Below are 21728 nucleotides of genomic sequence, written 5' to 3' on the forward strand. Positions count from 1 at the left end.
TTCCCACAAACGGGATTACAGATTATAGGCAAATAGTTAAGCCATTTGGCTTCACAGCAATACACAGATTAATAAATAGTTAAAACACATTAAAGTGCAAAGAAATTTAAAACTAAATTGCACCGGTTGTTATGTGCATGGTCTCCAAAACTGGTGCAGCTGGGCTCTGAAATTTGTTTGATCTGGGCTGCATAAGAGTGGTGTCTTCAGCAGTGGGGGGGCAGCTTTTTTCATGGACACCCGCTGCCTCCCCTAAAGCCTACCAACAACATATACCCAAAGGTTACTGTGACCAGAATTACTAAAATACATACATTGTTTATTACAATAAGGACAGGGAAACCATAGAAATAATATTCACAAAGAAGAATTCTCAGTCCAATTCACAGTACTCCTGTAGAATTCACAATGTTCCTCAAGATATCAATGTATCCCATACATGTAGTAATGTTCCTTCTCTATAAATCCCATGAAAATATGTGTGCAACAGGATAGCCGGTATTTCAATTCCTGTTTCAATAATGCTTTTCCTCAGGCAAGGGATTATAATATTTCCATAACATCCTTGAAGATACAAACTCAGTACATAAGCTTAGTTGGACAGTATGTCTTTTCCTACATACTTCTCAGAGGCAAATGCTCAGTTGACTCAAGGGTTTATGTTGTTGGTTTCCTGTGTGACCTCTCTCATTGTATATTGTCAGCAGAACAGTTCTGCCTGGCAGAACAGCTCCAATGTACAGGGCAGTGGAATGGTAGAAGAATGTGTTGTTGATGGCTCTCTTGAGAAATGACATTGTTTACTTATTATTGTTTACAGATTATTTACTGTCCATTTTACTCTACAAATAACTTCTGAAACGAATGCAAAACAAACAGAGGGTCTGTGCTCTCTTCCTTTCTCACACTTCACCCGCTCACCAGGAAGAGGCAGGTGACTCTTCCGTCTAGTCCTCCCCACACAGCTTTCCTCTAGCTGTGATTTAAAGGCACACGAACACATTCCAGACACACAAGCACATTCCAAACCCTGAGTGTCTCAAGTCCATGTTGCACATTCCTTTGGGGGTTGAATTAGCATTCATCCTCATGAACAGCAGCCGTGTCTTCAGAGGGATGCAGATTTTGTCTTTGGAGGGGGAGAAGAGACAGGTGCTTCTGGGACAAGCCTCTGGAATGGTTTCCAGATGTACCGAGATCAAGATGAGTAGCCATCTTTGTCTGTAGCAGTAGAAAAGAGCAAGAGTCAAGTTGCACCTTAAAGACTAGCACAATTTATGGCAGGGGTTGAGCTTTGGTGAGTCATTGCTCAGCAGTGTATTTGAAGAAGTAAGCAGTGACTCAAGAAAGCTCCTCCCCTGCCACAAATTTTGTTTGCATTTAAGGTGCTCCTGGACTCTGGCTCTTTCCTACTGCTGCAGTTGCATGTAGAGCTTCTAGGTTTTTTCCTGCAAAGTACTTTGCACAGTCATGTACCTTGAGATATTGGTGTGACTCCAAAGAACCCATTAGGAGAGAGGTGACCTCAGACTCTTGACATTGTTTCTTGATTAAAAAACAAAAACCCTCAACCCAGCTCAAAAACCAGAGGGCAAACACACTCTGCAGCGCACTGTTTGCAAATAGTGCTGTGCTAAGTAAAGGGTAACCTGCCTTAGAGGCAAAAGGCTGTAAAACAGGAGGTGCCATTTACAATTATATTTCAGGAAGTTGGCTCTGTCATCTTGGTCATAATTCTTGTTCAGTGTTCCCTGACCTCCTTTTTCTGATTTACAATTGAAGTCGTTCCTCTGTTATAGATGCGAATGCCCAGAAAAACAATTGGGAAAATTCGAAGGAACATTTTTTCTCTGTTTTTCCCAAGGCCTTTTTCTGATGGGAAACATGGAGGGATGCTGAAAAAAAATTCCTCCATTGAAGTTAAAAAGAAAGTGATGCTTTTAAAGGCAAGGTGGACAAGCTGTAGACATATGGCTCTTTTCAGGGCTCTTTTTCTAGCATGAGCTCCTCGGCATAATAGGCCACGCTCCCCTGACATAGCCAATCCTCCAAGAACTTAGAGGGCTCTTAGTACAGGGCCTACTGTAAGCTCCAGGAGGATTGGCTACATCAGGGCGGCGTGGCCTAATATGCAGAGGACTCCTGCTAGAAAAATAAACCTTGGCTCTTTTAAATCCAAGATGTGTTTTAGTTGCGAGAAGGATATCTAATCTTCAAGAAGGAGTACACAGGGCTTTCATTGCTTTTTGTTGTCCTTTTGACCTGATTTCTTCTCTTAAACACTGTGACATTGGTACAAGTAGCTTATTGCCCTACCTAGCTGGAGAGAGGGGAAATCAGACAGGTGGGGCAGCAACTCTTACAATTCCATTGAAAACTAAGGTCTCTAACCAGATGGCAAAAGTTAGAACATGTGCTAAGGTAGCATAGGGAGCATCAGCTTGTGGTTTTCTTTCAGGTATTGGGTATATTTGCGATCTTGCTTGTAGAAAACTAAGATATTTATAACTTTTAAATTCCGTAAATACATCAGATATTTCAGTTTTATATCCCAAGTAAGATAAATTACGCCCTTATGTTACTTGCTAAAGCAGTAAAATTAGTTTAGGGTTTCATAGTAGGAACTATTGCATATATGCCGGTTTCCCCCCCAAATTTCTGGTTGTTACCAACTTGCAGACAACCAACTCTCATGCTCATCAAAAAAAATTTCAAAGGTTAATTCGGAACAGTTTGCCAGTTGATATTATGTAAGTTTTATGGAAATCAAATACATTAAATCAGATACACTAAAAACTTAATGGAGAGGGTTTTGCCAGTTAATCAGATGTGCTGTATTTTCAAGCTTATTACTGTGAGAATACAGCACATCCGAGCCCCATACTCAGCAGAATCCATAATGACTAAACCCTTCCCCATCGAGAGTGCTGTGGGAACAGCCCCTTCACTTGGCAGGACCATTTACCACCAACCCCTAAGCTGTCCTACCAGGCAATAGGTAAAGAATCGGGGCAGCTGCTTGAGAACTGGCAGGCAGTTGGCTCCTGAGGCAGGTCGGGAAGGAGGCGCCTGAAGATGACATCATCCAGCAGTGCTGGCTGTCAGAACTCCAGTGAGGCATCGACTGAGGAGATGGGAATGTGGGCTACATGTGCCCAAAGACAAGTGGTGTGGGCAGTGAGTAGGAGAAGTAGCTTGCCCTCTGAGTGATGTTGGTTAACTGAGTGTCAGTCAATTGCCGTAAAGCTTTTCCTGTATCTGTTTTCTAATCCTTACTGAGGTACAAAGCTCGCTGGATTGACAATTGCTAAGTGCAAGCTAGCTTTAAAAGGTTATTAGATTTAAAAAAAAACACAGGTGAGCTGCTTAAAGGATAGCTTATTTATGTTATAGTTAGATCACACCCATTCTATGCATTCTCAAGGCGGCTAACAACATAAAATACACAATAAACAATAAGCAGTATTAAAACAATAAAAGAAATAACATTGCAATGGCGCTACTTCATCTATTCAGGCAGATCACGTAATATTTTCCTTTCTCAATGCAGTCCTAGGCAGTTAGTACTGAAGCGCGATAGATCCAGATGCTGTGGCAGCCCTCTCCCATTAGATGTTATATGCAATCCGATACAGTTCAGTCTTGCAGGCCCTGTGGAACTGCAATAGGTCCCACAGGGTCCTGATGGCTTCTGGGAGGGTGTTCCAGAGTATTGGAGCTGCAACCAAGAAGGCTCTTACTCTGGTGGAATTAAGCCTAGCCTCTTTTAGCCCAGGGACAGCCAAAAGATTTTGAGAACTTGATCTAAGTGCTCTCTGAGGAACATGTGGGGCAAGGCAGTCCTGCAGATAGGTAGGTTACAACACCCAGTAGCAATTTCCTACTTGGAGAGTTCTTTTCTACCTAGACCTCATCAAGTAGTTAGGAACAGAGGCTTAGATGTAGTTTTAAAATTTACTGCACGCACTGGATTGGATCCAGCAGAAGATGTCCTCTAGCAGAAAGGTTTCCCAACAGCAGGGTATGACTCAGCCCCGTAGCTAAGAGTCACGGGGAGAGGGCCATAGGAGGGGTGGCCATGGGGGTGAGATCAAGAAGCTGGACAGGCTGGGGACCACCCCTTCCCTTCCCCCTCCAGTGTGATTTAAATTGCAAGTAAGCTCTGATTCCCATTCTTCCTTTCCTGGAGCTCAGCCTGCAGTGATCAACTTCCAGTTATGAAGTTCAAAAGAAGGCTAATTTGTATCTCTGAGCTCCCCCCCCTCCCCCTTTTCCCTGTTTTCCTGTGCCCTTCCCCAGCCTGGAACAGCAGGGAACGCATGCAGCTTGTATCTGCTGGCTGCAGCAGACGTGTCCTGGCTGCCCTCCTCCCTCCCCACCCCAAAAGGACTCTAGCTGCCCTTGCAGCCTGTGCAGTCTAGGGACCTCTCCTCCAACCCACCCAAGAACGTACTATTCAGGCTCATGGCGGTGGAAAACAAGGCAGCACATGGAGCGCCCAGCTCTTCATGGCCGGACTAAGGGCTGCCGGGAGCAGGGGATGGGGCTGGCTACCCACCTACCCACCCAGCTTTCAGAATTTGCCCACCCACCCAACTCTGCTTGGAGTGCTTCAGGGGAGAGCTTGCCAGTGCTGCTACCTGCTTCATGAGCTGAGGCGATCAGGGTGAGATGAGGCACTACGGGCCTGTGACTTCAGCTTTCACCCTGCCATAGAAACCCTAAATGTTTCCTGAAATGCTGCTCTTGGCAGGTGGAGATCCCTAAGGATAGAGTGAGGGGTGGGAGCTGGAGATATACAGCATCAGGGACGGATTGGTGAAAATCCCTCCTCACTCCATCCACAGAGACTTCCTGCAGTGTCCAGCCTCCTGTCTTGCTGCTAAAGCATTTGACCGCTTTGCAGTTTAAAATAAAGGCTTGCAGTATAACGTATGATATAAAAGGCACAAGAAGCCTGCTCTTAAAAATGCTGTTGCTGTTCTTGTGATGATGCTTTTGTGTTAAGATGTTCACTAATGAAATATAATAAGCAACCTTGTATACCTCACATTTCTCATAACTGTTTTTTAAAGTAAGAGCTGAAGAAAGTTATGATAGCAGATGTTACGTGTGTATGACTTATAGGGGGTTTGTTAGATTTGTGCAAGCTCTGGGGTGCACCCTGCAAGGCATCACTGCTCCCGAATCAGAAAGGTTTCCTGTTTTAGTAATCAGTACAGCAGACCAGAACCTCTGTTCATTTTAACTTGGCAGCATAAATAGCACTCTCATGCAGAAACTGAGCTTTCTGTAAATTGGAAGTTGGAAGTTGTTGGAAGTAAATTGGAGGTTGGAAGTTGTTGTCCATTATTAAGGCTCTACTTTCATATGGGTACTGCAATGTTTACTGTAGCATGAAAAAGCACCCTGGGAGTAAACGCCCAGTGCTCCTAAGATCCCTTGTAAAGGAGGTCATAGCATCAAGGGCCTTCCTCATTTGATTTAGACCAGGGGCAGACAAACTGTGGCTCAGGAGCCACATGTGGCTCTTCAACACATATTGTGTGGCTCTCAAAGCCCCACCACCCTGTTGGCCACTTTAGAGGAGGCATTTTTCTCTTTAAATCACTTCTCTAATCTGCTTTCCTTCCTTCCAGCTTTCAAACATCTAACATTCATGTCTTGAAGCTCTCAAACATCTGATGCTTATTCTATGTGGATCTTATGTTAAGCAAGTTTGGCCACCCTTGATTTAGACTTTCTGTTTGAATGCAGTTATGGGGCATCTTGTTGGGACAGCCCTCTAGGGTGAGTCACCATTTCTGCTTAGCTCTCCAGGAATGTCTCTTAAGTTCTTTGCAGGGCTTTTTTTGGTAGCAGGAATTCCTTTGCATATTAGGCCACACACCCCTGATGTAGCCAATCCTCCTGGAGCTTACAGTAGGCCCTGTACTAAGAGCCCTATAAGCTCTTGGAGGATTGGCTACATCAGGGGTGTGTGGCCTAATATGCAAAGGAGTTCCTGCTACCAAAAAAAGCCCGGTTCTTTGTATAACTGGTATAGGTCTCTCTTGATCTTCTCAAACGACTGCAAGCAGAAGAAGTGCAGGATTCGAGTCCCAGAGCACCTTACAGACCAATAAGGTTTTCAGGATATAAACTTGGAGAGTCAAACTTTGATTCTCAAAAGCTCATGCCTTGTGGAAGTATTGTTGGTCTTTAAGAAGAAGAAGAAATTGGATTTATATCCCGCCCTCCACTCCAAATCTCAGAGCAGCTCACAATCTCTTTTATCTTCCTCCCCCACAAGAGACACCCTGTGAGGTGGGTGGAGCTGAGAGGGCTCTCACAGCAGCTGCCCTTTCAAGGACAACCACTGCCAGAGCCATGACCCAAGGCCATTCCACCAGGTGCAAGTGGAGGAGTGGGGAATCAAACCCAGTTCTCCCAGATAAAGAGTCCGCACACTTAACCACTACACCAAACTGGCTCTCTAAGGTGCTGCTGGGCTCCAGTCTGGCTCTCCTACCACAGCAACACAGCTACCCTCACCTGAAACTGTGAAAAGAAGAGTATCTATTATGCAGGAACACAGGTTTTCCTCCTGATGGTGCAAGCTGTGAGCTTGAGATGAAGACTCAAACCTCCGGTGATAGAAGCTTCATTTGCCTCTGAGTTGAGTCGGGATTTATGCCATCACAGGTGTGGGAAAACAACAACATGCCTGGAATGTTGAGCACCCCCCCCCAAAAAATCTTTTTTTTTTAGTAAAATGGAAAGTGTTCCACTTTCACAGCAAATGTGCTTCCTTAATCATCCTTAAACTGTCTCACAGTTAATGTTCTTGAACAATGGTCTTGCTCACACTACATGCACCAGCTGAGAACTGGAGAGAGGTTTCTCTAAATGTTGAGTTGGCTACTTTGCAAAGCCCCTCTTCCTTTACTAGGCCTGGTCATACAGGAGGATTAAGAGGAAATCATGCTTGAAGAAGCATGGGTTTAGATTTGAAAAAGGCTGAGTGGAATACAGCTCGTTCTGGCCATCCTGAATAGTATCTGCATGACAGCACGCTCTGCTGATCGCAGCAGATTGCTGCTCTGATTGCGAAGCCGGTGCTTGCCTTTTGTTTTCTGTCGCCCGAGACTGCTGGATTAAAGTGCATAGGCAGGGTTAGGTAGAAGGATATAACACAGGGGTGGCCAAACTGTGGCTCTTTCACACATATTGTGTGGCTCTTGAAGCCCCCATCGGCTGGCTTGGAGAAGGCGTTTCTCTCTCTAAATCACTTCTCCAAGTCAAGCCAGCCAGCGAAGAATGCATTTAAACTTAAAGTTGCTTTCATTCCACCTCTACTTCCTTCCCCCTCCACCATCTATTTTCCCTCCCCTCAAACATGTGACATTCAGATCTTGTTTATTTATTCCATAATTCTGGTGCTGCCACCGAGAAGGCCCTGGATCGTGTCGAACGCAACCTGGCCTCCTTTGGTCCAGGGATGGACAGTAGATTTTTTGTCCCTGAACGCAGTGCTCTCTGGGGAATATATGGGGAAAGGCGGTCCCGCAGATAGACAGGTCTCTGACCATAGAGGGCTTTAAAGGTCAATACCAACACCTTGAAATGGATTCGGAATACAATAGGTAGCCAGTGCAGCTCTTTCAGCACTGGCCAAATGTGCTCCCATGGGGGGAGCCTCATTAACAGCCGTGCCACAGCATTCTGCACTAGCTGTAGTTTCCGAGTCAGCGTCAAGGGTAGCCCCATGTAGAGAGCATTACAGTGATCTATTCTTGAGGTGACCGTAGCATGGATCACCATTGCTAAGTCATTGTGCTCCAGGAAAGGAGCAACTGCCGCACCCGCTGAAGATGAAAAGAGGAGGATCTAATAGTGGCTGCTACCTGGGCCTCCATTGTGAGGAAGGACTCAAGGAGCACGCCCAAGCTTTTGACCTTAGGGGCCGGTATCAATGACACCCCGTCAAGAGCCGGCAGATGGACACCTCCCCTTGGACCACCCCAGCTCAGATAGAGAACCTCCGTCTTCGTTGGATTCAGCTTCAGCCGACTCCGCCTGTGCCAAGATGCTACAGCTTGAAGAGCCAGGTCTAGATTTTCCGGGGTACAGTCGGAGTGGCCGCCCATCAATAGATAGAGCTGGGTGTCGTCTGCGTATTGGTGACAACCCAGTCCATACCTCCTGACAATCTGGGCAAGGGGGCACATATAGATGTTAAATAACATCGGGAACAGAACCGCACCCTGTGGCACACCACATATGAGTGAGCGCCTCTGGGATGATTCCTCCCCTATCACCACCCTTTGTCCCCAATCTTGGAGAAAGGAGGTCAACCACTGTAAGGCGGACCCCTGAATCCCCTCGTCTGCAAGGCGGCTAGTCAGTAGCTGATGATCAACCGTATTAAAAGCAGCTGACAGGTCTAATAATAGCACTGCTGAGCCGCCCCGATCCAGATGTTGCATGAGGTCATCCATGAGAGCGACCAGAACCGTCTCCATCCCGTGACCTGGTTGAAAGCCGGACTGGAATGGATCCAGTGCGGAAGTGTCCTCCAGGAATCCCTGTAGCTGAATTGCCACCACCCGCTCTGTAACCTTACCCAAAAAGGGAAGGTTTGATACCGGCCGATAGTTTGCCAATATGGCCGGATCTGCAGATGGTTTTTTCAAGAGGGGACGGACCACAGCTTCTTTAAGAGGTGTGGGGAAGATCCCTTCTACCCGGGATCTGTTGATAATACCTTGTAGTGGTTCATATAGCAACGCCTGGCTAGCTTTTATAAGCCAGGACGGGCACGGATCCAACCTACAAGTCGTAGGGCGTACAGCTAAAAGGATCCTGTTGACTTCCTCCAGGCTGAGTGGACTGAAGGAATCTAGAACTAGACCAGAAGACGCGCTCGGTGCCCCCAAGTTCTTTCACTGTATCAATTATGGCAGGAAGGTCACGTCGGGGCGACGAGACCTTATCTGCAAAAAAACTCGCAAAAGCCTCACAGCCTATTTCCAATTCTCTAATGTTTTGTTTACCATGTGGTAAAATTGTTAATGACCGAATTATACTAGTGCTGGGTGCGAGGTCGCAGATGCAATCCGGGACGCAAAGTAAGTCTTCTTTGTGGCCTGGACTGCCATCTCATAGGTCGCCATAAATGACCTATAAGATGTTCTCATAGCTTCGTCGCGAGTATACCGCTATTGTCTCTCTAGTCGTCTTAATCGCCGTTTCATTGATCGCAGCTCCAGGATATACCATGGAGCGGATCGTGAACGAGGATGAAGAGGACATTGGGGGGCGATCTCGTCAATGGCCGTGGAGAGTTGGTTGTTCCATTTCTCCACCAGTTCATCCAGCGAGTCGCCAGAGGGCCAGGGATCCCGCATAGCCGTTTGAAGCCACAGAGGGTCCATCTGGCTTCGTGGGCGAGCTAAAACTTGCTCACCGCCTAAATGGGGTAGGGGTGGAATATCCACACGAGCCCTCAGGGCATGGTGGTCAGACCATGGCACCGCCTCGGCAAAAATCTGATCCAACCACAACTCACGCCGCAAAGATCAGGTCTAATGTGTGCCCAGCCTGATGCGTGGGCGCTGTTATATGTTGGGAGAGTCCCAGTGCTAAAGAACAAACAGAAATGGAAAGAGTTCTGCTTGGAGACAATGAGAAATTAATCTCAAAAGTATACAAATTACTTTTACAATGGTCTACAGAAGATGAAGTAGTGAAATCTCAAATGATAAAATGGGCAATTAATGTAAATAAAGAAATAAAGATGGAATCTTGGGAGTATCTGTGGAAGAACTCTATGAAACTCGCAACATGTCATAGTATTAAAGAAAACTGTTTTAAGATGATGTATAGATGGTATATGACTCCAAAAAAAATAGCAAAGATGAATAACAAGATGCCAGATAGGTGTTGGAAATGTAAAAAGCATGAAGGTTCTTTCTACCATATGTGGTGGACTTGTGAAAGGGCTAAAATGTTTTGGCAGATGATTCAGCAAGAGATCTCTAAGATTCTGGGATATGAATTCAACAAAGAGGCAGAGACTTTTCTGCTGGGATTACAAATGGAAAAATTTCCAAAAGAAGATAGAACTTTAATATGGTACTTGCTCTCAGCTGCTAGAACATTGTATGCGCAGTTATGGAAGCAAGAAAAAATACCAGAAAAATGGGACTGGATTACAAAAGTTATGTCATGGAGTGAAATGGACAAATTAACAAGAAAACTAAGAGACTATGATTTAGAACTTTTTAATGCGGAGTGGAAGAAATTCAGAAGATACGTAGAGAAAGAGTGGAAAATAAAAGGACATTGGACAATTTTTGATGATTAAGATTTTTATAGTTTAAAGGTACCTTTAATATTTGTTTTTTTTAAAAAAAAATAACACTGGCGGGGGTCAAGTAACGGAGGGAGGGGTGGGAGGAAAGTAAGATATGGGGTAGAACGATTTTTTTTTATTTTAAGCTCTTTATAAGTTGTAGATATAATTCTGCTACCATACGTTACTAATAAATTTGTTTATACTCGGGAGAGTCCCAGTGCTGCCATGGAAAGCACTAGGTCCGTCGCCCGAGTGGAAGCTGCGTCCTCTGCATGGACATTGAAGTCACCTAGGACTATAAACCGAGGATGCTCCAATGCCCAGCCTGCTACAGCCTTCATCAGGGACGGTAGGGCACTGGCTGGTGCGTTAGGTGGACGGTACAGCAGCCAGATTGCCGAACTCTCCCCTATGTCCCACACCAGGCCAGCACACTCCATGCCTACGATCTTTGGCGGCGGAAGCGCCCTGAAGGAGCAATCCTCCCGTATGAAAAAAGCCACCCCTCCCCCCTGCTCGCTAGTCTGAGCCTGGTGAAGAACGGAGAACCCAGGCGGGGCTACTTGGGAGAGAGCCACTGTCTCCCCGTCCCGCACCCAGGTCTCCGTCACACAAGCCAGGTCCATGTCCTGCCTGATAAAGAAATCCTGCAGGACTGAGGTTTTATTATTTATGGACCTGGCATTGCACAATACCAGGGACGGAGGTAAGTGTTTCCACTTGGCCCATCTACCTGCTATCCTTGGGATGGGATACAGGCTGGAAGGGGAGCAAGCCTTCTTGTGTCTCAGTCTCCTTCCGTTCCAATTTTGCCTGCTCCCACCGCTGTATTTTCCCCTCCTCAGGAGCACTGGAATCCCCTGACCGACATCGCTTACCAAAGATCTATACAGAGTCTCAGGACACCAGTCTCAGATCACACAGTCACATATTCTGCTCCTCCCACCCACTCACTCAACTTAATACTCTACCCACTAATATTCTTAAAGACCTAGCTAAAAACCCATTCTTGTGGCTCTCAAACATTGATTTATTCTACTTGCCACTCTTAACATGTGAAATTTGTATAGCATGCCAGCTGAAGGCTGTCAAGGGACCATCTCAAAGGGCCGGCTGGCAAATGCCAACCTCTGCATCACGTTTCTCTTTGGTTGGGGCTGCCAGGTAGACATGGAGACATGGGGCCAGAGTTCCTGCTTAGTGTCTGGTGGGGCTAGAAGCACATTCTCTGCTGATGTTTTTCTTTCATGGTTCTTGAGACTGTACACAGGCAGTGGGATTAGGGGGGGACTGATATGTGCTGCGGTCCCAGAAAGAGGCTGCTTGGGACTCATCTGGTCGAGCAGAGGCTAGACTTGATGCAGGGCCCCCAGACATCCTTTGTACAGGAGCCCAGCAGAGGGAGGAGAACCCAGCTCTGCAGGGAATTGTGCAGAGATCTTGGACACCCTTGGAATGCCACTCCCACCACCAGCCTTTATATGCAACAGGCACCCTCTCGGCTCCTGAGGAAGCACTAAGCACCACACTTAGACCTCAGAGCAAAACAGAGCACTGGCCAAACGCATGGCGAAGACAGGGCAGAACGGATGAAATAGAAATTATATTTTATGTGTGGATTTTGAGATACAACACAAAACCAGAGCTGCTCCGCCAGGCTTTTGGATAAGGCAGCGGGCGATCAGTTGGCCTCCCCTGCTGTACCATCATGTCGTGCCATCAGTTCCGAAAAAATAATGCTATTAATATAGCATTGCTATTTCATCATTATTCGGACAGTTTGTTATTGACGGGGGCCAGTGGGTTATGTAACATCATAATATATGGTATGTAAAGTGCTGATCAGATTCTGAGCTTAACACTGTAACTGATTTTATTATGATTTTAGCTGTTTTGATTGGTTTTTTATTGTATATTTGATGTACCCTCCTCTGAGTCTCCATGGGGGAATGGGTGGAATATAAATAAACTAATAATAATTAATAATAATAATTAATAAAATGCAGCAGTCCTTGATCACAGCTGTACACTCGAGTTACCTATTTCAGATGAAAATGCAGCGGTGCATTAGGCTTTTGGATTTACAGCATTTTTACAGATGGGACATTTTCTAACTGGAGATTATCAATGATCATCACCAAGTGCACATCGCAGATTGGGGAGGGATGGTGGCTCAGTGGTAGAGCATCTGCTTGGTAAGCAGAAGGTCCCAGGTTCAATCCCTGGCATCTCCAACTAAAAAGGGTCCAGGCAAGTAGGTGTGAAAAACCTCAGCTTGAGACCCTGGAGAGCCGCTGCCAGGCTGAGTAGACAGTACTGACTTCGATGGACTGAGGGTCTGATTCAGCATAAGGCAGCTTCATATGTTCGTGTTCATTTGACAGAAGGGTGCATGGAGCAGAGAATATGTGGCCACACACAGCAAACACAGGGCGGGGGTGGGGGAAGAGAGGCAGGACAGAATCTGCTACTTGTTCATTTCATTCAGCCATGAGATCAGGCTGGCCTGGCCTGTCCAGAACAGGGCAGGTATTAGATTAGCGTTTATTTAATCAGGACAGGTTGGCACCTTGCTTAGCAGCATGGTGTGACTCAGTAATGGGTTTTGCAGAGAGCAGAAGTAGGCCGGTGCCTTTGTACTATTTGGAAGGTAGGATCTTCCTCAGACCAAGATGGGGTAATTAGGAACAGACAAATTGTTAAATTATATTTTAACTAGGTTGAAATCCAGCTAGTTAAAATATGCTTTTCTTTGCTATTTTTATGCTGCTTGATGACTGAAATGGCCAACTTGAATTTGTACGAGTGATGCGGCTATAAGGATGATTAATGTGAAGTGCACGGGTGGGATCCTGTCTGGTTTAATTAAAAAGTTTTAAAAGTAGCACCTGCATTCTTTGCTGCAGTTCTTTCTTAAGGCAGTTTGGAAGTCTCTTGACAGTTATTGCTAGCAGGTCCATGGGCATCATGCCAAATTTCAGTAGCTTGCAAAAAAAATCTCTTGTGATCTGCTACTGTGCAGCTTTCCTTTTCTTACGAAGACCACCTGTCGTGGGTTTCTGTTATCACCTGTATTATGAAGTGTGGCATAGAAAATTACTGAAAATGTTTTCTGAAGTAGAAAGGAACCAAAACTCTTTCCTGTTCCCACTCAACTGCAGATAAGTGCTGTGCGTTTGCCACGAGAGCCTAGTAACCCAGAGAGATTGAAAGGATTTGGATATGCTGAGTTCGAAGACCTGGACTCCTTGCTCCGCGCTTTGAGCCTCAATGAAGAGGTGAGTTGAAACCTGCAGAGAAATATAGCTACAGTCTTTTGTTCTTCCTCTTGTAGCTTGGTTTCCCCCAATCTCTGGAGTTTGAAGTCCATTAAAAGAGGCAAATCTCAGAAAACTTCCATCATGTGGTAGTATACTGTTGCATAAAACATACTTAATTGAGAAATATAGCTGTCTGGATTAGAGAGAAAATAATTGAGGGGTGTCTATGTCCAGTATTATTACCCAGTAGTTTTTAGATAATGTGAAACTTCTAACATGGGTGTCAAACATGTGGCCCGGGGGCCAAATCAGCTCCCCAAACAACTGACTCTTATCTGCTTCCTTCTCCCTCTCTCTTGCTTCTTTCTGAATAACAGCTTGTTTTGCCAGGCTCTCTCAATCGCACACCAGACCTACTGAGCCAAGTCTCTTCCTTCTATTGGCTGAGGCTCCTCCCACTCCTGGGGAATGAAGGAAAGAGCCAGAACTTCCTTTGCCCAATTCCCTGGATCCCATGGGAGAAATACAAAGAAAGCACCTTTAAGACCAAGAGCTAATGTTTTAAGGATGTTTTAAAGTTTTTAGAAAAATCTTTAGTTGTGTTTGTCTGTGTCCTTTATAAAGTTTATATCTCTGCTACCTAATCATAAATAGGTACACACATGGCCCAGCCCAACCCGACACGGCTCAGACCAACAAGGTCTCATTTATGTCAGATTCGGCCCTCATAACAAATGTGTTCGACACCCCTATTCTAGTATATAAAAGAAGAAAAGTTGGCTTTTATAGCCTGCTTTTCTCTACCATAGGGAGTCTCAAAGTGGCTTTCAGCTGCCTTCCCTTCCTGTCCCTGCAACAGGCACCTTGTGAGGCAGGTGGAGCTGAGAGTTTTGAGAAAACAGACTGGCCCAAGGTCACCCAGCAGGCTTCCAGACATTTGTTGTCTAAAGTAACTGGGAAGTGTGTTGTGCAGGCAGGCTAACCATGTTCACTTTCACATCTTGGCTCCAGACATGATTTGAGCAGTTATCCCACCAGCCACGCATGATTAAGTCCTTATTGAGGGAATTCTCTGGCAACTATAACTGAGTGTTATAGTTTTCCATCTGAGTTGCTGTTGCAGTTGAATGTTACAGCTCAGAGTCGTGCTATACTGTATATACACTGTCAGATGAAAACCCAGTGTCCGAGTGAGAATACTATGTGTGAACATTAGTAAATTTTGCACCAACCCTTTATAGATCTCTTCTGCAACAGGAGAATGGGCAGCAATTAGCATCGAGTCCTTCTCTAGGTTATATGATAGGCGTTAAAACTCTCTGCTCCCGAGTCTCCATCTACAGGAGTATTACATTCATTTGTAAGGCATGGTGAGGGGTAGTCATACATCCCAAAGCTGAATGAGGTTCACTTTTCTCTAAGAGAAACCATGAGAAGTCCTATTGAACCTGGCCCTCATATTAGAGGAATAGGTAGCTACTGTAGTGGAGAGTGCTTTTTACCAACCATATTTGACTCTCAATCTTGCTCCCTGCTTGGAGACACTCAGTTTGTCCATGCTGGTCCATGCAGCAGCAATCTTGAAGCTTGGCGGTCACACACTGTTTTGTGCAGGGCTTCCTTTGAAGACATTCAGAAACTGCAGTTGGTGCAAAGTGCAGCTGCATGCTTATTGTCAAGCTGGCAACAGGAGTTGCGCTGTGCTTGATTTATGATCATTATTGCACTGACTGCCTGGTGGTTTTCAAGTCCAGTTCAAGGTAGTGGTGCTTTAAAATCCATCACCCCCGGAGCACACGTACCTCAGGGATCTTCTCTCCACGCTGGAGCTCATGTAGCAGTTCCACTCAGCACAGGTTCCAGAACACCAATAACCTTCTGGTTGTTCCAGAACATTGCCTGTGCATGGACTGTTTCAGTAGTCTCTCCAGTGTTGTGAAACAGTCTTCCAGGGGGAAGCAAGATCCAAATACTTTCTGAAAAGACTCAAGATTGAACAGCTGCATGTTTAGAAGAGTTTTTGGTTTGAAAGGCAGCTGAACTTTTAGCATTGTTACTGCTGGCTATTTTAATGGTGTTTTCTTTATCATGGGTTTTATGATGTATTTTATTGTTCCAGTTGGGCAGCTGTGTTGGTCTGAAACAGTAGAACAAAATTTGAGTCCAGTGGCACCTTTGAGGCCAACCAGGTTTTATTCAACATGTGAGCTTTCATGTGCACGCACACTTCCTCAGATACAATGAAATTGAATTTACCAATCTGTACATATAAGGCAGGGATTGAACAACAAATTAGCATTCAACAGGGGTGGCCAGCGGTAGCTCTCCAGATGCTTTTTTTGCCTACAACTCCCATCAGCCCCAGCCATTGGCCATGCTGGCTGGGGCTGATGGGAGTTCCAGGGGGAAACAGTGAAGCAAATAATATGTCAAAATTGGAGACAGAAGTGTATTCTTCTTAATTGTGGAGTGCTAAGAGTAATAAACTGAGACCTTCTTGGTATGCTGCATCTGTCTTCTCTCAAGTACTGAGATAACTGGTAGCATCTTTTTCTTTGCGGAGGGATGATTTGTAGTGCAATTATGTCTCCTCTGTTACCAGACCAGAGAAATGCATTCCAATATACCACTCTAATATTCATTGTGTTACATTACTCGGGGGCCTGATAAGAGCCCTCCAGGGGCCTGATTCGGTCCCTGGGCCACATGTTTGACACCCCTGGACTAGATGATCCTAGGAGTGCCTTCCAGCTCTATGTAATTTTTTTCCTGACTCTCAAAAGAATAGCCACTTCTGTGATCCACTGCATTGGCATAACTCAGTTGTAGGTCACAGTCTACCACTTGAAGACCAGTAGTTCTACAAGAAGTGCTGTTCTCCCGCCCCCCCCCCCCCACACACACCACTTATTTTGAGATATCTATTGGTCAAAGCCTTGCTTAAGAGTTGTGTTCCATATTTCTTACATTCAGGACAATATGTAGATTAGGTTCGAAATCTCTGAAGACAGAAGTCTCTGTGTCACTTCTTGAGGGGCATTCGAGAAGCATCTTTGGGGAAATTGACTGCAGTTTTCTCAAATTAGAGCAGAGAAGGCAGAGAAACTGTACAGCTTTCTTCCAGCAACTGGGCATGGATAAATAATACTGTCTGTCTCCAGTAACTTATGTAACTACTTCTGGCTTGAACTTAGTTGGGTTTTTTTTTTTTACAAAATAGCCGTGCGGTGCAAGTTTGGACAGTCTGAAAGCTTTTTTCTTTGCTTGACAGAACAGACTGAAGGTAAAACCATTCCTTGCCAGTTACACATGGATGCATTTCAGAGTCTGAAGTGTCCACTGTTGTAATAAATACCAACTGGCCCCATCATGAACTTCTTTGCGTGTGACGTATGAAAGCCCCAAACCTTCAACAAAAGCTAGAACAGGATCTGGGTAGCATTGTAAATTGTTGGCTCTTCTGTTCGAGCTGAAGCCATTCTATCTTAGGTACTCACAGGGCTCACTTTGTAGCAGGAGCTCCTTTGCATATTAGGCCGCACCCCCCTGATGTAGCCAATCCTTCAAGAGCTTACAGAGTTCTTTTTACAGGGCCTACTTTAAGCTCTTGGAGGATTGGCTACATCAGGTGGTGTGGCCTAATAGGCAAAGGAGCTCCTGCTGCCAAGTGAGGCCTGTGTACTTGGGTTCAGAATCTGACATGGGCCTTGCTGAGTGACCTTGAAACAGTAACACAGTCACCCTGTCCTTCCTAACAGGATTGATTTGAGGCTAAGTGAGGAAAAGAGAACCATGTATTGCTCCAAGCTCTTTGCAAGAAGAGTGAGTTAAAAATGTACCAGATCTTCAAATATGGTTAGAAGAAAATGGGGGCCTTCTACTGTCATGTTTGCCTGCTGGTGGTTTGATATTGCGGCTTTACATTAAGCACAACTATGTTTTCCCTCTTTCTGTGTGAATAAGCGAGACAAAGATAAACTGTAGGCATTGTTAGTACTAAGATAAAAATGCAGTTTATTATGCAACAGGGAACTGGGAATACTTAAGTCAGCTTATAGAATTTATGCAGTAGTTTTCACTTAAAATGGTGTCTTGAGCCCAAATTAAGTGTAACACAACTAATCATGTTAATACTTTTATTCTCTCGCATTAGGGAGAACCTACAATTAGATTATCTGCAACAATAGAACCGGATATGACTATTTTAAAACAATTCTTATGTCAGGGTTGTCAAACATGCAGTTCGGGGGCCAAATTAGGCCCCGGAGCAACTGGATGTCATCTACTTCCTTCTCCCTCTCTCTTGCTTCCTTCTACATAACAGTTTGCTTTCCCAGGCTTGCTCAACTACACAGGAGCTACAGAACAAAACCTCTATTTTCTCCATTGGCTGAGGCTCCTCCCTTGGGGAGGAAGGGAGAAGGAATAGCTTGCTTTGCCAGGCTCCCTCAATTGCACAGCAGAGCTACTGAGCCAAGCCTCTCTTCCTTCTATTGGCTGAGGCTCCTTGTCCCCCCCCCCCAGGAAAAGGAAGGAAAGAGCCAGAACTTCCTTTGCCCTGGGAGAATACAAAGAATGCATCTTTAAGACCAATGAGTGCTAACATTTTAAGAATGTTTTAAGGTTTTTTTAAAAAACAAACCAACAAAAACCTTTAAAACCTGTTTGTGTTCTTTATAAAATTTATATCTCTGCTACCTAATCTTAAACAGGTACACACACGGCTCGGCCCGCCATGGTTCGGCCCACCCTGACATAGTCTGGCCCAACAAAGTCTCATTTATGTCATATCTGGCCCTCATCACAAATGAGTTTGACACCCTTGAATTAAGTACATCCCATGTATTTCTGTATGGAAGGTCTGTCAATGGTGAGTGGAACACAAACCCAGCAAGTAGGATTTTTGCAAGTTGTGTACTGTAGTCACACGGGTCTCCCTGCTAGCCTGGCTTCTTCCTTCAGGTCCAAACTGGCTGCCCTGGCATCTGTTTCCTGGGCGCGTTGCCAGGTACATTATTGGAAGATTACTTCAAGCTTACCGGGGCTGCTTGTCTTTGGACATAAATAAGCTAATGTTGCGCTCTGTGTTCAGTCTCTAGGGAACAGGAGAATACGAGTGGATGTTGCTGATCAAGCTCAGGATAAAGGTAAGAACTATATCTAAGTGGGGACAAGTTTCGCTCTAAGCAAAAATCCTGCAGAATGGTTCGTTAGTTTTTAGTTCTGTGTTTGGGCTGTTCAGCTGCACCAAGCAGGGCTTTTTTTGGTAACAGGAACGCCTATGCATATTAAGCCACACACCCCTGTTATAGCCAATCATCTTGGAGCTTACGGTAGGCCCTGTACTAATAGCCCTGTAAGCTCCTGGAGGACTGGCTACATCAGGGGAGTGTGACCTAATATCCAAAGGAGTTCCTGTTACAAAAAAAGCCCTGGCATGAGGGGTGGGTTTTGCAGATTCCTCTGGAGCTCTGCCTGTTTCACAAGAAATCTTCATAATAGTAAGCAGCATGTGGAGCCTCTGTGATCATAAATATCTAGATTAAAGCAGATTCACTGTAATCCATTAGGTCAGTGGTCACCAAACTTTACGGCACCAGGGACCAGTTTTGCTGCCACCACAGCCTTGCCCCTTCCCTTCCCCAGCGCTGTGCCATGCTCTGCCCCTCCACCTGCCCTTTACAGCGCTGCACCATGCTCCATCACCCCCCCCCCCCCCCACACACACACACAAACGACGAGCCTCATCTCCCTGCCACCGCCACGGCCCAAACCTTCCCTTCTCCAGCGCTGCGCTCTGTCCGCCTTCCTGCGCGATCAGAGGAGTCTCAGACTCTGCCCTGCCCACTTCAACAGGGCCCAGCCTGATTCTAAGTTGTTTGAAGAGCAGGCTGGAGGAGGAGTTTCACCTGCTACCTCACTTCCGAAAGTGAAGGAAGGAGAAGCTTCCTTCAGCGCGCCATTCAAATAACTTAGAATCAGCCTGAGCCCTGCCAAAGTGGCATGAGCCTTGTTGCAGTGCCCCTCTGATCGTGCCGGAAGGGGGGGGGGGTGATGGGCTTGGCTCTACCCATTTCAGCAGGGCCCGGGCTGATTCTAAGTTATTTGAATAGTGCGCTGAAGGAGGCTTCTCCCTTCCCTTCCAGAAGTGAGGGAGGGGCGAAACTCCTCCTCTTCCAGCCTGTTCATCAAACAACTTAGAATCAGCCCGGGCCCTGTCAAAGCGGGTAGGGCTGACTCCGAGCGTTGCAGCACTGCAAAGGACGGGGGGGCGGAGGCAGGGAGTGGCGGCCCGGTTGCTAGCAGGTCACAGACTGATACCGGTCCGCAACCTGGGGTTTGGGAACCCCTGCATTAGGTTTTATCTCCAGAGCAGAGACTGTACCTCTGTTGGTGTGAATGAGAATCCTGAGCTTTCCTCTTTAGGACCAGTTCCCTCTAATTTGATTTCTTTTGTGAGGCGGATGAGATTTACTGGTGGCCAGAGGTTTCAGTTCTTGTGCAGGCTGTCCAGAGAAAATTGGGTGCAGTTGGATGGTGCAGTATCTTGCGCAAGCTTGACAACTTGTACAGAAGTTACAAAGCAGTGGTGAAACCGATCGGGATTGGGCATGTCAGTTTCACCACTGCTTCCAGAGACTTTTCATTGGGGTCTGGAAACAGTCTCTTGCTTAAAGGCCGCAGAATGGACAAGCTGCCTTCTGCATCCAGCACGTCTGGAGGAATCCATTGGAATCGGGACGCTGATAAAGCTTTTTAAAGCACCTGATCAGCTTGAACTCTGGGCTTGCTGCCCAAGTAGAGGGAAAGTATGACTGTTTTTTGTACATTCTTGGCACGGGGACTAGATAATGTATAGTTCTTGATAGACCTTCCAGGGCTGGATTGAGGAGATGATAAAACAGTTGGGTGTGTGTGTGTGTGTGTGTGCAGAATGTGGGAATAAAAGGATAAGTTCCATGAATTACTGCCTGGAATTGTTGCCTCCTAAGTGGTTGCCTGAATACAACCTTGCAACCAAACCTTCTGGAGTAACAGGTTAATGCTCACCTGCTTGCCTTAGCTTGAGAGCGCCTCTTTCTACAGCAGGGCTTAGATAAACTGCAGCCCTTCTGTGGGGGGAAGAACTTCTGCCCTCCCACTTTCCAGAAGGAACATTTCACGGAGTGCTGGGACTGCTCAAGAGGGCAAGAAACTTGTTCTCCGCTGGCAGAAAGCCTTTTCCTCCTCGAAGCACTGCATTGGATCCAAGCCCAACACTTGCAGCACTCTTTGCCCTTACCTGGTGCTTCTTACTTGCCTTTATTCACACCTCCTATTAAAACAACAGTCTGCCTCCTATATACACACTATGCTTGTTTGGCCAATTAAATTATTTCCTGTCTGCAACAATGTTCCCTCTAAGCTGGAGAGTCTTGTGAGCAAAAATTCTACTTTGCGAGCTACTGGCATTAAAGCTGTGAGCTGCTGCACAAATTAGTATGCTCCAGGATCATCCTTCCTGAGCTAAGACAAAAATGTGTGAGCTGGCGGCTAAAAATCTGTGAGCTAGCTCATGCTAACTCAGCTTAGAGGGAACGCTGGTCTATAGTAACCTGTCGTCAAGATAACTTTAGGAGGATGCATTTGGTGAGGGGGGGGGACCAACAAGATAGTAGCGAAGCATTTCACTAGACGGCATTTCTTCTTTTTTCTCTTTGAGTGGGACAATTTTAAACCCCCCTTTCCCCCCCAGGTAACTTGTAAATGCATAAAGCCCTGGTGTCTCGTTTAACTCTTGTATTGCCTTTGCTTCCTGCAGACAGGGACGATCGCTCTTTTGGTAGAGATCGTGATCGCAACCGGGATTCGGAGAGATTCGAGACTGACTGGAGGGCTCGCCCTGCCACAGAAAGCTTTGATGACTACCCTCCGCGCCGGGGCGAGGATAGCTTTGGAGATAGTGAGTTTGTGCAGATTTCAATCATTTATAGCCTCAAGCTGGAAAACTGTGTTCTGCTCTTCTTCCTTGGCTCACTCTTTAAGATGCTTTTAAGACTAGAAAGGCACTGCATTCCTAACCTATCAACCAAACACATTACAGGATTTACTGTTTTATTTATTTAAAAACCCTTTAATGGTGCTTTTGG

At 45.8% G+C, this 21728-nt stretch overlaps 1 protein-coding gene across 3 annotated transcripts in view; it reads left to right on the plus strand.

Annotated features, from left to right (window-relative positions):
* Positions 1-21728, plus strand: part of EIF4B (eukaryotic translation initiation factor 4B) — a 65845-nt gene that overhangs the window by 21802 nt on the left and 22315 nt on the right. For all 3 annotated transcript variants that reach the window (XM_060253135.1, XM_060253133.1, XM_060253134.1), the window contains exons 4-6: positions 13501-13617; positions 18692-18746; positions 21401-21541. In XM_060253135.1, coding sequence (XP_060109118.1) covers positions 13501-13617; positions 18692-18746; positions 21401-21541 — 313 coding nt within the window. The remainder of the gene's footprint in view (positions 1-13500; positions 13618-18691; positions 18747-21400; positions 21542-21728) is intronic.

Source organism: Heteronotia binoei, chromosome 13 (genome assembly GCF_032191835.1).
Source record: "Heteronotia binoei isolate CCM8104 ecotype False Entrance Well chromosome 13, APGP_CSIRO_Hbin_v1, whole genome shotgun sequence".
Classification (NCBI taxonomy): Eukaryota; Metazoa; Chordata; class Lepidosauria; order Squamata; family Gekkonidae; genus Heteronotia; species Heteronotia binoei.